Raw genomic sequence first — 14,712 nt, 5'->3', positions numbered from 1 at the left:
GCCAGCACCAACCCCCTAGCTCCCAGTCCAACAGCAGTTTTGGCTTCAGCCCCTCTCCACCCTCACAGAGGGGGCAACGATGGAAGTGGGGGGTCACCAGGGGAAAAAATGGGGGGCGAGATTCAGCCCCGAGACAAGGAAGGCAGGTCCAGGAGCCCGAGAGGATGGCTTTATTTCTCTGACAGAGACAGGAGGACAGGGACACCACCATGTCCCTCTTCAGGGTTCTTGAAGTCATGGGGGCAGGATCCAGCCCCACTATCCCCGCCCCCCCCCCCCCCCCCCCCCCCCCCCAATACACATCAGGGACCGCAGGGGGCAGTGGAAGAGGCTGGGGAACCTCGAGCCTCAGCCCTGGGGGAATCCGAGTCGAGGAAGAGGAGGGAGGAGAACTTGCGGTCGCCGAAAACAGCATTGAGCTGAGCTTGGAAGAACTGCTGCAGGCCCAGGATGGACTGAACGTCTGCCTTGTCCTGGGAGGGGGGGGCGAAAGAGGGGTGAGGAGGGGAAAGGGGGGGGAAAGAGGGGGGGGGCGGCGCCCAGGAAAAAAGGGGGGGGGGGGCGGCGCCCAGGAAAAAAGAGGGGGGGGGGGGCGGGGATGGGACGATGCCCAGGAAAGGGGGGTGGGGGGGGCGGGGATGGGACGATGCCCAGGAAAGGGGGGTGGGGGGGCACGCACAGGCAGGACAAAGGAGGGGGGCAGGTAAAAGGGGGGGCCCCCCATCCCCCAAAAGCCCGCCGGGGAATCCCGCACCTCAGTGAGGCGGTTGAACTGCCGGATCATCCTCCAGATGTCGCGGGCAAACTCCTCGGGGCTGCGGTAGTGCGGGGTGAGCTTCTCCTGCAGCCTGGCGCGGATGAGGGTCAGGTCGATGGCATCCTGGCCATCCTGGGGAGGGGGCGGCAGCAGGGTGAGGGATCCCGGCCGGATGGATCTCCCCACCTCAGATCTCCCCACCCCACACCGCCGGACTCACCGGGGAGCTGGAAAGGCGGTGAAGAGGTCGGCAGGGTTCGTGGCAGAGCAGCTCCAGCAGCACATACTCACATTTCTGCGGGGATTAGAAGGGATCCCTCAATCCCTTCAGGTACCACCAGATCCCCTGGTCACCCCCACACATCTACATACCTGCTGGTCCAGGGGGCAGAGTCTGTGGGATGGCCCTTCCTCCACGCCATCGGTGAGGTGATCGCTGGAGGGTGGCAGGTCCTGGCACAGCAGACACCTCCACTCAGGGCTGTGGGATCGAGTAAAGGGATCAGGTTGAGGGACTGGGTGTCCCTCACTCAGCTCATGCCCTGTGGCATAGGCAGAACCCCCAGGATTGAGGCGTGGAGCTCTGCAGGTGGCCGGGATCAAGGGGATGGGCAGCCATGGGGGTCAGGGACAGTGGATCCCACAAGGTTTTGGATCAGCAGGGGGATTCCCAGACTGATCAGGGCCAGGCAGCCAAGGATCAGAGGTGGGGTCCACAACAAAGGGGGAAATACCAGGTCCCCAGGGATCAAACAGGTCCCAGCTGATTGAGATCAATGCATGGCCCTGCCCATGGATCAGGACAGTAGATCCCCAAAGGATCTAGGTTGCTGTGTAGATCCCCAAGTGGACCCAGGACCCACAAGGGATTCAGGAGGGTCAAGGATGGAGGAGTGGAGCCCCACAGGGCTCGAACACCACAGGTTCCCCCAGGATTTGGGATCAACAGGTAGATCCCAATGCAGATGAGGGCCAGGAGACCCCAGAGGATCCGGGCTTGAGAGATGGATCCCTCCATGGATGGCAGAAAGCACACCCCCCAGGGCTCTGTGGTCAACAGCTGGACCTCCACAAGGATCCAGACTGGATCTCCAGGGATCATGATGTGGTTCCAGTGTGGATCTGAGAGAGCTAGCCTGGTCCATGGGGACAAAAGATCCCAAAATAAATAAAGAAAAAAAAATCCAAACAGCAAATCCTGGGGATCCAGTAGCAACCAAGCACCAGAAAACCTGGGTGGCAGCAGCCCCCTCAGAGGAGGGACCAGCAGATCCCCAAAATCATCAGCAAATCCTAAGGGAGACCTTAGGGAGAGCCAAGTGGCTCCCAAAGTGGCTCTAGAGCAGGGGCCAAGGACCTCTGGGTTGGGGAAAAACTGGATCAATGGGGGGGCAGAGAGATTCTAGAGGCCAGTGATCACTCAAGGAATCTAATGGCCCAGAGGTTTCCCCACCAAGGAATCGGGAGGGGGAGCAGCAATTTCAGCCCCATCCTGGGACAAGGCAGCAGTAGATCCTATGGGAGAGGACTCGATCCTGTGAGAGATCAGCAGACCCCAAGGACCTGGTGGCTCTGGGTGATCCCTTAAGAACCGGGGAGCAGCAGATCCCCGAGATCCTCCCCATGCCCACAATGCCAAGGGGCAGTAACCCCCAGGGGTTCTGGGTTCAGGGGTCCCAAGGGGGATCCCAGGGGACCTTGGGGAATCAAGCAGAGCCAGAGAAACCCCAAGGGGATGGGGGGAGCAGCAACCCTCAGGGATGAGAGATCAGCAGATCCCAGGGACACAGGGAGACCCAGGGAGGTAACAAGAGGCAGCAGATCCCAGGCTGCCTAGTGGATCCTGGGGATCAGGTATACCTGGGGACCTCCTGGAGGGCAGGGAGGTGACAGCTGAGGTGGTAGCAGCACTCGCAGTGGTCACACATCACCACGGCACCGGCCTGGCAGCAGACTCGACAACAGGAGGCCCCGGGGACAGGGGACGCTCCGGGCGGGGGGGATCCCGATCCTGCCACGGATCCCGGGTATTCTGGCACCTTAAGGTGCTGGGGAAGCAGCCCCACCGGCTTGGTGTCCTGGGTGTCCCCAATGGCTGCCTCCTGCTCCTCCTCCTGCGCGGGACAGAGGGTTGAGGCAGACAGGCACAGGGAGGGGGTGGGGGGGGAGGAGACAGTGGGACACCCACCTTGATGGCGCGGGGGGTGGGGGGCCGCGGCTGTGCCCCCCGCTCAATGATGATGAGGCTGAAGTCTTCGGCTGAGGTGCCGGGGAAGACACGGAAGATGGGGGGCTGCGTCACCCCCGACAGATCCAGATCCAGTCGCTCCAGGTTGACCCGCGGCACCTTGCGAAGGATGGTGCTCACCAGGCCCCCGGGGGGGCAGCTCCTGGGGGGGCACGGGGGGGGGAGGGGTGGTCAGCATTTGGGGGGATCCCCCTCAACCCTCCCGGGGAAGATTTCCTTGGAAGCTGGAAGCTCCTGGTCCCTTCAGGATGGGGGTGACAATGGGGAGGGACCCCAGCCCCAGGGGGACAAGGGGGAGGGGGGAACCCAGGGACTGAGTGACAAGGGTCAGGGGAGTGTTGGGGACAGGGTGACAAGGGACCGGGGCAGGGCCAGTCACTTGTGGGTACCAGGGGTCAAGGGCAAGGGCTGTCCTGGTTGTCCCCAGGACACACGGGACAGGGTCACCCCAGGCTGGTGGTGGGGGCAGGGGGACCATCTTCTGCCCCCTCAACTCGCTGCCTTAACTCCGCACCCAGCCCCGTGCCCTTCTCATTACCGCTTAATGAGCAGCTTCTTAACGAGCTTCTCCTCCCTGGGAGGATGAAGGTGTTTTCTCCTGTATAATGAGGTCATCAGGGTACCGCTGGGGGTCACATGCAGCCCCCCCAAACACCACCATTGGGTTCCCACCCCCCGCCCCCAGGAGACTTCTGGGCTGGAGCCCTGCTACCCAGAGACGATGACAGGGACATGGTGGCCCTGTCCCCTGTGCCCAAGAGTATGGAGCAACAGGGGATGCGAGAGCAACGTGGCCACCTCTGGGTATGAGGTGACAAGGGTGGGAGACACCCCCCGCCCCCCCAGTACGGAGTGGGAGGGTGTCCCTGCCACCCTGTGGCCGTGGGGTGACAAGGAAAGGACATGCCAGGTACGGGGGTGACAAGGGATGGTGCTATGCCACCCCTGGGGCCAGTCTGACGGGGTCCCAGGCACGGGTTGACATGGGGCAGCTACGTGGGGGTGGGGGGTCCAAAGCCACCCCTCCCAGGGCACAGGGTGATGAGGGCCAGCAGTTCCCGAGGGACAAGGGACAGGGGTTTCCCCCACACTCACCTCTTCACTCCTGTGACAGCAGCTTCGGGGGGGGCTGTTGGCTGCTGAGAAAAACCCACATCAGGGGCCTGCCTCCCTCCTCCTCCTCCTCCCCCTGTCACACCCCCCACACACTCACCCAGCTCAGCGCCTGCAGCTGGATCCCTGGGGCTCTCAGCTGTTTGTGGGTCAAGGTGAGGGGGGGGACAGGTCGGGGCAGCCGGGTCCTTCAGCTCCTGGGGGAAACTGAGGCAGGATGTGCATCTCCTGCCCCCCCCCCTCACTCTGTGGGGTGCCGAGGGTCCCCTGCCCCTCCTCAGCCTCCATTTGGGGTCCCATGGAGGACTGCAGGAAGGGCCCAGGAGCATATTGCCCTTTGCTGACCACTGTGGCTTGCAGGGGGCCCTGGAGAAGAGAAATTGAGGCAGGGGGGGCGTTACTGGGGGGCACCCATAGGTGCAGGAACCCCCCACCTCCAATAACATCCCCCCCTACCACCCAAGAGGTACCTGCGAGGCTCCTGCAGCGGGGCTGGGGTCAGAGGGGTTGCTGGTGGGCAGTTGGGGGCTGAGGGAGGGTGGGGGGAGGCTCCGCTCCGAGATAATGGTGCCTGTTGGGGGAGCAAGGGGTGTCAGGGGGGGCTTTCATGTCCCCAGGAGTGTCCCCTCCCTGGGGGCTCACCAAAGCTCTCAGCGCTCTTGGTCCAGGCGTTGAGGTCCCACTGGAATTTCATGTCACCCTGTGGCTCCACGGGGTCCACAATCATCTTGAGGGCATGGTGGAGCTGGAAGCAGATCTGGGGGATGCGGGGTCAGGGGTGGCACTTGTCACAACACAGGGACCTCAGGGGGGATGCGTGTGACAGCACCCCAGGGGTGGCTGTCACAGCGTGGGGAGCCCCAGGAGACACACAGCAGCATCCCACAGACACTTGTCATATCACGGGGACCCTGAAGGGACATCTGGCAGCACCCCGAGGGGACAGGACACATCACAGGGTCCCCAAGGGGACATGTGGCAGCACCCTGAGGGCACCCATTGCATCATGGTGACCCTGAGGGGACACGTGCCAGCACCCTGGGGCAGCCATCAGGCTACAGGGACCCTGAGGGGGCATGTGGCAGCGCCCTGAGGACACCCATCATGTCACAGGGACCCTGAGGGGACCTGCTGTGGATAACCCCCTGGCTAGGGGGGCTCCCATTGCAGCACGGGGACCCCCAGATGTCCTAGGGACCTCACTGCAGCACCCTGGGGACGCAGACAGAGAGGCAGCAGGGGACATGGGGCACCCCGAGGAGGCTGAAGGGCAGATGGAGACAAACCACCCCTCAGGAGACCATTTTCTGACCTCCGCTTCACCCCACACACCCCCAAAACAGGGAACCTAAAGGAAACCAGACCCCAGGCTGAGCCACTGGGGGCTTCACTCTCCGGCACCAGCTTCCCCACCAGTCCAAGAGCAGCGTCACAGCCCTGGGGGCACCAACAGACCCCAACAACCCACGCCGGGGGGGATCCCTGCCCAAGGTGGGGGTTTTAGGGCGGTCTGTGATGGGCTTTTGGCCCCCCAGTATCTCACCAGCTTCTTGGAGAGCAGCAGAGCAGTGCTGTTTTTTGCTCTCCAAGGCCCAGGAGGCGAAGCGCAGGATGTGCTCCTGGTGCCGCTGCAACTTGGTCATGGCCCAGTGCTGCCGCTCCAGCTTCTCCTGCTGTCCCTCCGTCACCTTCTGTGAGGCAGGGGACACAATGGCACCGAGACAAAAGGGAGGATGACAGGAGAAGGGCTTGGCCACCACCTCTGGCTCACCTGGGCGTCGCTCACCAGCACCTTGCCGCGTTTGTTGAGCTCCTTCATGATCTGGAGGATGGCCATCTTCACATCCACCTGCACCCGCTTCTGCACATCTGTCACCTGGCGGATGCTGCCGGGAGAGAAAGGAAGGGGTAAGAGGGGTAAATACCCCCATCAGGGGCTGATAACCCCCCGAGGGGGGGCAGTTAACTCCCCCCAGGGTCTGGGGGTGCAGATGGGGCACATACAAGCTGCGCACTTCCTTGGTGGAGCGCTGCAGGCTGGCGTGTTTGTCACCCAGGCGCTTCACCAGCATCGCCAGCATCTTGCGCTGGTTCCTCACTGCGTCCTCCAGAAACTGATACCTGTGGGGTGAGGAAAAGGGGGGGTCACAACAGGGCTGGGGGGGCTGCGAGCCCCAAAACACCCCGATGGGTGCAGCCCCCCATGCCAGTGACCCCAAAATAGCCCTTCAGAGACACACCCCCCAACTCCTGGAGCCACTGGGAATGGAACTGACTTGAATGAGTTAACCTGCTCGATATTTAACTTATCATTAATAACCAAATTAATGTGGGTTAAGGAGCTGGCCAAGCTAACCAACCCATCAGCCATAAAACTGTTAAATAATTAACTGAGCTACATCTTATGCATCAAAACACTTTGTATATAACTCATCAACCAGGTAAGTAATCTAACTAGACACCTGCTCAGATAATCAGATAATAAATCAAATTATTTATCAATTCACCCATGAAATTAAACCAGTCTGAAAGCAACAACACGCTATTAAAAAAAGCAATTAAAAATCACTTCAAAAATCAGGCTGGTTAACTCAAATAATTGAGGACCTAATTAAACTGATTTTTCTCGACTAACAAATTATCTCAAATTCCTTAAAACCTAAATGCGATTTAAGCCCCTCAAACCAACCAATCTGCTAATTAACAAAATAACTAATGAGATAACATACCTATTTGGTTAAAACCCAAAATTAATGAAAATTAACACCCTCCTTGGTCAATCTTTTCAGCCATTGGCCAACTAATAAGCATAGTTTTTAAAATCAGTAACTAGCTGATGAGAAAATTAGCGGGCAGATTAACTTCAGTTCTTTTTCAGTAATTAGTTAATCAGTTTGATTAGTTATCTGCCTTCTTAGATACTCATTAAAGCACATTTAAGGTGCCACAGGGCCTCGATAAGGCGCACAGGCAAATTCTTCAGTCGATAAATAAATTTTAGTTACGTGACTGGCACCAAATCACTGTTTTTAAGAGCTAACAAGCAGGATAACCAACTCAAGTGGTAATTAGCCATGAAAAATGAATTTTTATTAAATGACTGCCAAAGCCCACTCACTGGTGGTCCTTGTGCGCGTTGAGCTGGCAGTCACGGCAGGTGAGCGTGTCACACGTGCTGCAGAAGAGCACCAGTGGCTCCTGCTTGTGCACGGAGCAGTACACGGCATGCTCCCCCTCCTTCATCTTGCCACCGCCTGCGGGAAACGAGGTGTGACACCAGCGTGATGTCACTGTGACATCACTAGCACCCAGTGGGACTTGCTGGTGGAGTAAATGTTCCAGTAGAATAGGGATGGCTGCTGGGGTGGCACCTCCCAACGTGCCCGAGGTCACGCCGGCCACAAGGTCATGGCCTCAGAAAGGAGGGTGACAGCGTGGTGACAAGGAGGGTGACAAGGACGGACCTGCAGCCCGGACCGTATGGTCCTTGGTGTACTTGACCCGCTGGTGGGCCTCCACACAGGTCTCGCAGAGCGGCTCCGAGCACTCCACGCAGTAGCTTGTGGCCAGCGCATTGTCCTCGCAGCTGGTGCAGCACTAGGGTGGGACAAGAGACATGGTGTGGGGACACTGGGAGCTCGCTTCACCCTAATTAAGCATTAATTAAGCATTAATGCATTACCTGGCTCAACCCCTGGCTGTTGGCAGCTGTCTCTGACCCAATGTCCCTCAAAAAGTAGTTCTCCACGATGTCCTTCAGGTGACACTCATGTTTGCAGATGGGGCAGTTGACCACTGCAGGGAGGGGAGCAGTGGGGGGTGTCAGGGAGGGCCCAGGCTCACCCCAAACACCAGTCACCACTCTTTGTCACTACAGTGTCCCCTCATGGACCCTCACAGTGCCTTGTGCCAGCCAAAAACACGGTGGCTCGGCAGCAGGGTGAGCCCCTAACGTGCTGCAGCAGAGCATGAAGAAAACAAGATGATCCGGGGTCCTGACACGAAGCCCTTGGAGCCCCCAAAAACTGGAGCCCCCCCCCCCCCCAGCTCCGGGGCTGTCCCTGGTGTCATTGCCGAGGTCACAGCGCCTCAGAGGCTCCCTGCTCCGAAGTGGGTCCAGACTGACCCAGATCACTGGGGTTTTTTTTCCAGCCAAACCACTGCATCAAGATGTTTCTCTCAATATCCACCGCGAAGGGCCACTGTTTCTTGCTTGGTTCCGTTCTCCACCTTCACAGCAGCTGATTCACCCTTCCTCCTCCTCCGGGGGAGGCGGCGCAGTGACAGTTGAGGTGACACCTTCCACAGGCGGTGGCGAAGAGGATTTGGTGCTTCTGACCTCTCCCGAAGCGGAGGGGTGTGGAGATGGCCACGAGGAGCCACAGCAGAGGCAGAGTTGGGGGGGGGCAGATGATGTCCCCCACCCCACGGGAGGAAGGAACTCCCCCCGTCTGGGTGGGTCACAGCAGCCACGGGGCAGTTGGGGGTGGCCCAGTATGACAAACTGGGGAGGGAGGCCAGCGAGCACAGGGGGCTTGGGGAGACCCCCAAGGGCCACTGCATATCCAGCCAAAGCCCCCCCCCCTCACGATGACACACACGCACCCCTGGAAAAGCCAAGGGTGTTGCCAGCACCCAAGGTGCTTCACCAATGGGTGCGTTTGCACCCCTCCGATCCCCGCCCCCCCAAGCACCTGCACAGGCACCCAAGCCCACCCTGACCCCTCTTCACACCCTCACAGGGCTGTCTGTGCCACCCTGCCTGCCCGTAACCCCCCGCCCAACTTTGCACAGTTCCTGGTCTCATTAGCACAACTGGGTACCACCCTCCCACCCCCCTACAGCCTTGCACGACCCGCCCCCCCGCAACCATGGGCTGTGCATGGTCCCTGCTTCAGGTGGGTCTCACAGGGTCCTACCCCCCCAGGTAGGGCTCCTAACACCCACCCACTGACCCATTCCCCCCCGCTCCCCTCAGGCAGGGCTCCTAACCCACTCCCCCTCCACACACGTAGGGCTCCTATGCGCCCCCACCTCCACACACAGGGGCTCCTAGCCGCCCCACTCCCACCCAGAGAAGGCTCCGAGACCCCCACCCCCCCCCCCCCCGGGAAGGCTCCTAGCCCTCCCCCCATTCCCTCCATAGGGCTCCTAGCCCCCGCGACCCACAGGGCGCCTACCTCCACCACCCCGGGCTCCCCACCCCCCGGTTAACACACCTCTCCCGCCCCCCGCCGCCCCTCGCCTCACCTGGCCCATCCGAGGCGGCGGCAGGGCCTGGAGCGGCCCGCAGACACTCCCGGCAGACCGAGTGGAGGCAGGGCAGAAGCCGCGGTTCCCTCTCGGCTCTCAGCAGCTCCCGACAGACACCACAACATTCCAGCAAATCCACAGAATCCGGTCGTTTCCCGGCGGGATCATCCCCCACCACCTCCGAGCCCGACATGGCGGCCACTACCCCCTGTCACTGAGGGGCTCACAGGTCCCAGCTGCGCGCGCAAGAGCCTGCCCCGCCCTCCCAGAGCAGCCAATCAGCATCCGCTGTGTGCTCAGAGGGCGAGGACCAACCGAGATGGACATAGTACGAAGCCAATGGGAGGTGCAGGAGCATGGGGAAGGTGGGACAGCGGCGAGAGAGGGGCGGGAAGAAGACTCCAGCATGTGAGCGTCCCCGGAGGGGAGGTACAGGGGAATAGACCAATCAGCTCACTAAGTGGGTGGGGCAACACCTTATTACGCCAATAGATATCGGGACAGCGCAGATTGATAGCACATGGACCCAATCCGCTTCTCCCAAGCGCTTCACCCACCAGGCTGGGGGGGCGGATGTTGTCTTCAAGCCAAAAGGGCGGGTAGGCGCTGGACCAATCAGCGGTCAAATCACCTATGGGAAGGCGGTAACCACTAAGATGGGCGTTACACTTGGCCAATCGATAGCCAAGTTCCTCGGGAAGGCGGGTCAGAGCTCTGATCAACAGCTCGGCGAACCATTCACCTTCGTAAGTACCTCAGCATCCACAGAGGCGGGCTGGAATCGCTCTGGTGAGCGGCGGCTCCGGTGGTGGGGGAGGGCTCCGGCCCCGAGGGGCCTGCCCGGGGCATACGGGGGTCGCAGGGCAAGACCGGGATGAGGGAATCCTGGCGGTGGGCAAGGACCTGCTCAGGGGCCAGTCTTGGGCCTGGCTTGAAGCCCAGATTTAGGGCTGGTTGTGGGCAGGGGCCTAAGGCCAGGACGGGGCTCTGGTGTGATCCAGGCCTGGGGCCAAGTCACTGGTGTCACCGCGAAATCACCACCCTTCCTCAGAGCCAGCCCTCAGCCGTGCCAGGACCAGCCTGATTTGGCTCCCTCTGACCCCCATCCTGCCCCAGCAACCCCATCCTACAGCCCCTGCGCTTCCCTCCACCCACCTGTCTGATTCTGCCCCGTGTTTTTTCTTCTCAGTCAGTTTAACGCCCGATTTCACCCACAGAGGAGAAGCCCGAGAGGCTCCAAAGGCACTTCAAAGTACCCAGAGCCGTGTGCAAGTGAGTAAAAACACCTTAAAAATACTTAACCTCGCTGTCAGGAGATGATTTAAAACTGGTGCTGGGTGAAAGTTGCTGGGGGAGTCGTACAGATGTTTGGTGGGAGCAGGGTGGCAGACTGGGGGGCAAACTGGGCAATGGCAGTAAATGTCTCCTATCCACCCCCAAAAGCACCCACATTTTGGCCTGTTTAATGACCCACCAGTAGGACTGGGGGGAGCGAGCCCACCCCAGCACAAGATGAGGTCTGTCTGAATCCCTTCCCCTGTTCCCAGTTTGGGGGGGTTTCCCACTCCCCAGGTCCTAGTAGGGGAGGGGAGAAGCACCCTAACTCCCAGTTTGGGGGGTTCCTCCTAGCCAGCCCCTTCTTGCCATTTTTAGGGGGAGAGCTATTCCCCTCCTTCTTGCCATTTTTAGGGGGAGAGCTATTCCCCTCCCTCATTCCCAGTTTGGAGGGAATTCCCTATTCCCAGTTTGCAGGTTTATCTACCTTCCCTATTCACACCTCCCAGTGCTGGCAGGGTGCCCCTCCCCCTTTTTCTGCTGCTGCTGCCAGCTCATCCTGACTTGGAGCAGGGCCTGCTCAAGGGACTGGGAGCACTGGGGATGGACTGGGAGAGCTGAGGGGGAGGGGACTGGGAGTGCTGTGGGGGAGAGCTGGGAGCACTGAGGAGTCCAGCAAGGGGGTTACTGAGATCACTGAGTGTTACTGGGAGTGCTGCAGGAGGGTTACTGGGAGCACTAGGACCCCTGGGACAGAGTTACTGGGAGCACTGGGGAGACCGGGGGAAACCAGGAGCACTGGGACATTACTGGGAGCATTTGGGAAACATTGGGTGTTACTGGGAGCACTGTGAGGGGGCTAGTCCTGCGAGAGCATTGAGGTTTACTGGGAACACTGGGAGGGTACTGGTGTTTACTGGGGGTGATACTGGGAGGCACTGGGGGCACTGGCTGATGGTGGTGTCCCTGCAGGCACCATGTTCCTGGCCAAGGGCTCCTGGGCGCTGGTGGCCCTGGGACAGTGTCCCCCTCACATTCCTCCAGGTGAGCCCCCTGAGTCCCTCCATGCCCCCCCCATCCTCCCGAGTCCCCTCAGTGTCCCCTGGGTCCCCTCCATGTCCCCTGCAGGTCCTTGGGTCCCCCTCAGTGTCCCCGTGTGTCCCTCAGTGTCCCCCAGGATCCCCTTGTGTCCCCAGCACATCTCTCAGCATTCCCTTGTGTGTCCCCCCAGTGTCTTCAGGTTTCTCAGAGTCCCCTCATGTCCCCATACGTCCTCACGTGCCCACCTTGTCTCTCCCCAGATCTCCCCATGTCCTTTCACGTCCCCCCCATGTCACACAGGTATTCCCCCACAACCCCCGTGTGACTCTGTGTATCCCCCCATGTCCCTCCACATGTCCCCCCCCTCACTCTGAATGTCCCCATCTCTCTTCTTGTGTCCCCTGTGTCACTCCATCTGTGTCCCACATCCCCATCACTTCAAATGTCCCGTGTCCCTTCCTGTGTCCCCCATGTCACACCGCATGTCCCCCCACGTCACTCTGAATGTTTCCATGTTACTCCATCTGTGTCCTCACATCACTAGGTCACTTCAGATGTCCCCCCACGACCCACCACGTCCCCTCACATCCCTCCTCATGTCCCCAGTGTCCCCTTCGCCCCCGCTTAACTCTGCCCCTCGGCTCACACACACACACAGCCTTTGGGTGACACTAAAATGGGGCCAAAACCTGCCGAAATGGGGAAAATTGCCCCCATCCTTGGGGGGGCAGTCGGGGCCCGGGGGCGCGGAGGGGGTTAATACCATTGAGTCGCGGTCCTCCGGGCGGCGCGGAGCGGCCCCTAGCTGTGCCTGAGCGCTTCCGGGGTCGCGGGTCGGCGGTGGCGGCTCCGCGGCGGTTAGGTGAGGTGGGGGGCACACGACCCTGGGGGGCACCTCGGTGAAGGACACCCCGGGACAGACCCGGACGCCCCTCGGCGCCCCGCTGTCGCCCCTCTTCCTCCAAGTCCTGTCCCCTCCCTGGTGTCCTTCCCATGCCCGGTGCTTCCCCTGGCCCCGGCCCCCTCCCTCCCACGCCCACCCCTTTTGGGGCCCCCACCTCTCAGTCCGGAGAGCCCCCCCTTCCACCCCCATAGTAAGTGCCCTCCCTCGATGCCCTCCTGCAGGATCCCCTTTGTCTCACCTCCACCTGTCACCCCCCCCGGACCCCTCCTGGGTGCTCCCCCCAGCACATCCAAGGCTCCTCCCAGTCTCTCCAGCCCTGGCAGGGGGGTGTGGGTGCTGACCCCCCCTCTCTGGTGTCTCCCCACAGGCCATGGAGCATCCAGAGGTGCCACCTGGCGACTGGGACGGGGATGGGGGGATGGTACCCGGCATCCACAGAGGTGAGCCCAGCCAGAAGAGGGGGTACGGGGGTGGGTGGGTGGGTGGGGAGGGCACTGCAGAGCATCATGGGACAGCGGAAGGCTCCAGCGCCAACCAAAGCAGGTCCATGTCATCTAGGTTCCTCAAGGGTCCTCCCAGTGAAGTCTCGAGGACCTCCAAGGATGGAGACCCGCCACCGTCCTGGGTCTCTTCCCCAGCTCCATCCCACCAATGTGGGGGGTCACATGGGCCCTCCGAAGAGTCCTTGCTCCACCCCAACCCCAACCCAAGTCCAACCCTGACCTCATGTTCCTCCTGGTCACTTCCAAATGAGATTTGGGTCTGAGAGGGCACCATATGGCTTGGGAGACAATCTGGGGCGCTCCAGGAGGACAGTAAGAGAGAACAAGGGGCGATTTGGGGATTCCAGGGATCAGTCTGGGATACGGGGGGCAAATGGGGATCCCCGTGGTGACACCCATCTCCATGTCCCTACAGGCACCGCAAATTCCCCAGAGACGGACACCGCTGAGAGCCTGGCGACGTCGCCACTGCTGCCCCCATCATCCAACCCAGGTGGGCCCTGGGGGCTGCCCCCCACCCCCCCTCCAAGTACCCGGAAACCCTACAAGTGCACCGAGTGTGGCAAGGCCTTTGGGCAGAGCTCACACCTGATGCGGCACTTGGGCACCCACACGGGCGAGAAACCCTACAAGTGTAGTGGCTGCGCCAAGAGCTTCACCCAGCACTCCAACCTCCTGCAGCACCAGCGCACCCACACCGGTGAGAAACCCTTCGAGTGCGGCGCTTGTGGCAAACGTTTCGGCTGGAGCTCCAACCTCAGCCGCCACCGCCGTCTCCACAGCGGCCAGAAGCCCTTCCAGTGCAGCCAGTGCGGCAAATGCTTTGGCGAAAGCGCCCACCTGCTCGAGCACGAGCGCACCCACACTGGTGAGAAGCCCTACCGCTGCCCCGACTGCCCCAAGACCTTCAGTCGCGGCTCCCACCTCGCCCGCCACCGCCGCCTTCACGCAGCTGAGCGGGGACCCCGGCCAGCCCTGGTGATGCACCGTGGGCTCTGAGGGGCTCCCCAAGGAGTGGGGAGGAGGTGGTGGAGCAGATGATGGTGCTTCTGTGATGGCCACAGGGCCATCGTTTGACCTGTTGGTGCCCATCGTCAACAGAAAGAATCATGGAGGATCCATGACATAGTCAATGGTTGCTACAGCCCTTCTGTGATGGCCATGGGGACGTGGTTTGGCCCTGTTCAGTGCCCATTGTCAATACAAAGACTTCAAGGAAGGTCCACGGTGTGGCCAGTGGTTATTAGAGCTGTGTAATAACACAAGTTATTACATGGGGCCATGTCCCCACAGGTTGGCCCTGTCGGCACCCACCATCAACGTGACGTGGCCAATGGCGGCCACAGGGACGTAGCCTGGCCCACTGGCATTCATCGTCAATGCAAATGACTTGGGGAGGACCCATGGTGTAGCCAGTGACTCTATGACCCTTCGGTGGTGGCCACGGGGACGTGGTTTGGCTCCATCAACGCCCACTGTTGGCTTGTGGGGAGCCCACATAGGCAAGAAGCGACAGGCTTAGGGACAAACATGGACACCAAGACTTGGGGAGGACTCATGATGTTGGCTACCACAGCCCTTCTGTGGTAGCCATGGGGCTGGTTTGGCCCTTTTGGTG

At 60.8% G+C, this 14,712-nt stretch overlaps 2 protein-coding genes across 2 annotated transcripts; one reads left to right on the top strand and one right to left on the bottom strand.

Moving 5' to 3' along the window:
- Positions 1–155: 155 nt before the first annotated feature.
- TRIM28 (tripartite motif containing 28) lies at positions 156–9,989 on the bottom strand. Its single transcript, XM_040594163.1, is given in 20 exon segments — positions 156–473; positions 755–889; positions 978–1,052; positions 1,130–1,238; positions 2,618–2,871; positions 2,946–3,147; positions 3,544–3,603; positions 4,101–4,144; positions 4,219–4,294; positions 4,297–4,484; positions 4,589–4,689; positions 4,761–4,875; positions 5,662–5,697; positions 5,699–5,809; positions 5,890–6,004; positions 6,123–6,239; positions 7,237–7,372; positions 7,583–7,715; positions 7,801–7,913; positions 9,369–9,989. Coding segments are annotated over 20 exon segments (2,487 nt in total). The 5' UTR covers positions 9,565–9,989; the 3' UTR covers positions 156–302.
- On the top strand, positions 9,691–14,309 carry LOC121089392 (zinc finger protein 629-like). The gene is made up of 6 exons (XM_040596596.1): positions 9,691–9,736; positions 9,864–10,160; positions 10,561–10,643; positions 11,619–11,690; positions 12,959–13,031; positions 13,510–14,309. Exons 1-6 carry the CDS (start codon positions 9,691–9,693, stop codon positions 14,091–14,093), a joined length of 1,155 nt encoding a protein of 384 aa, XP_040452530.1. The 3' UTR covers positions 14,094–14,309.
- The last annotated feature ends 403 nt before the right edge of the window (positions 14,310–14,712 follow it).

This window comes from Falco naumanni, chromosome 5 (genome assembly GCF_017639655.2).
Source record: "Falco naumanni isolate bFalNau1 chromosome 5, bFalNau1.pat, whole genome shotgun sequence".
NCBI classification, from domain to species: Eukaryota; Metazoa; Chordata; class Aves; order Falconiformes; family Falconidae; genus Falco; species Falco naumanni.
The sequence above is the reverse complement of the archived record's forward strand: the minus strand, read 5'-3'. Positions and strand labels throughout refer to the sequence as shown.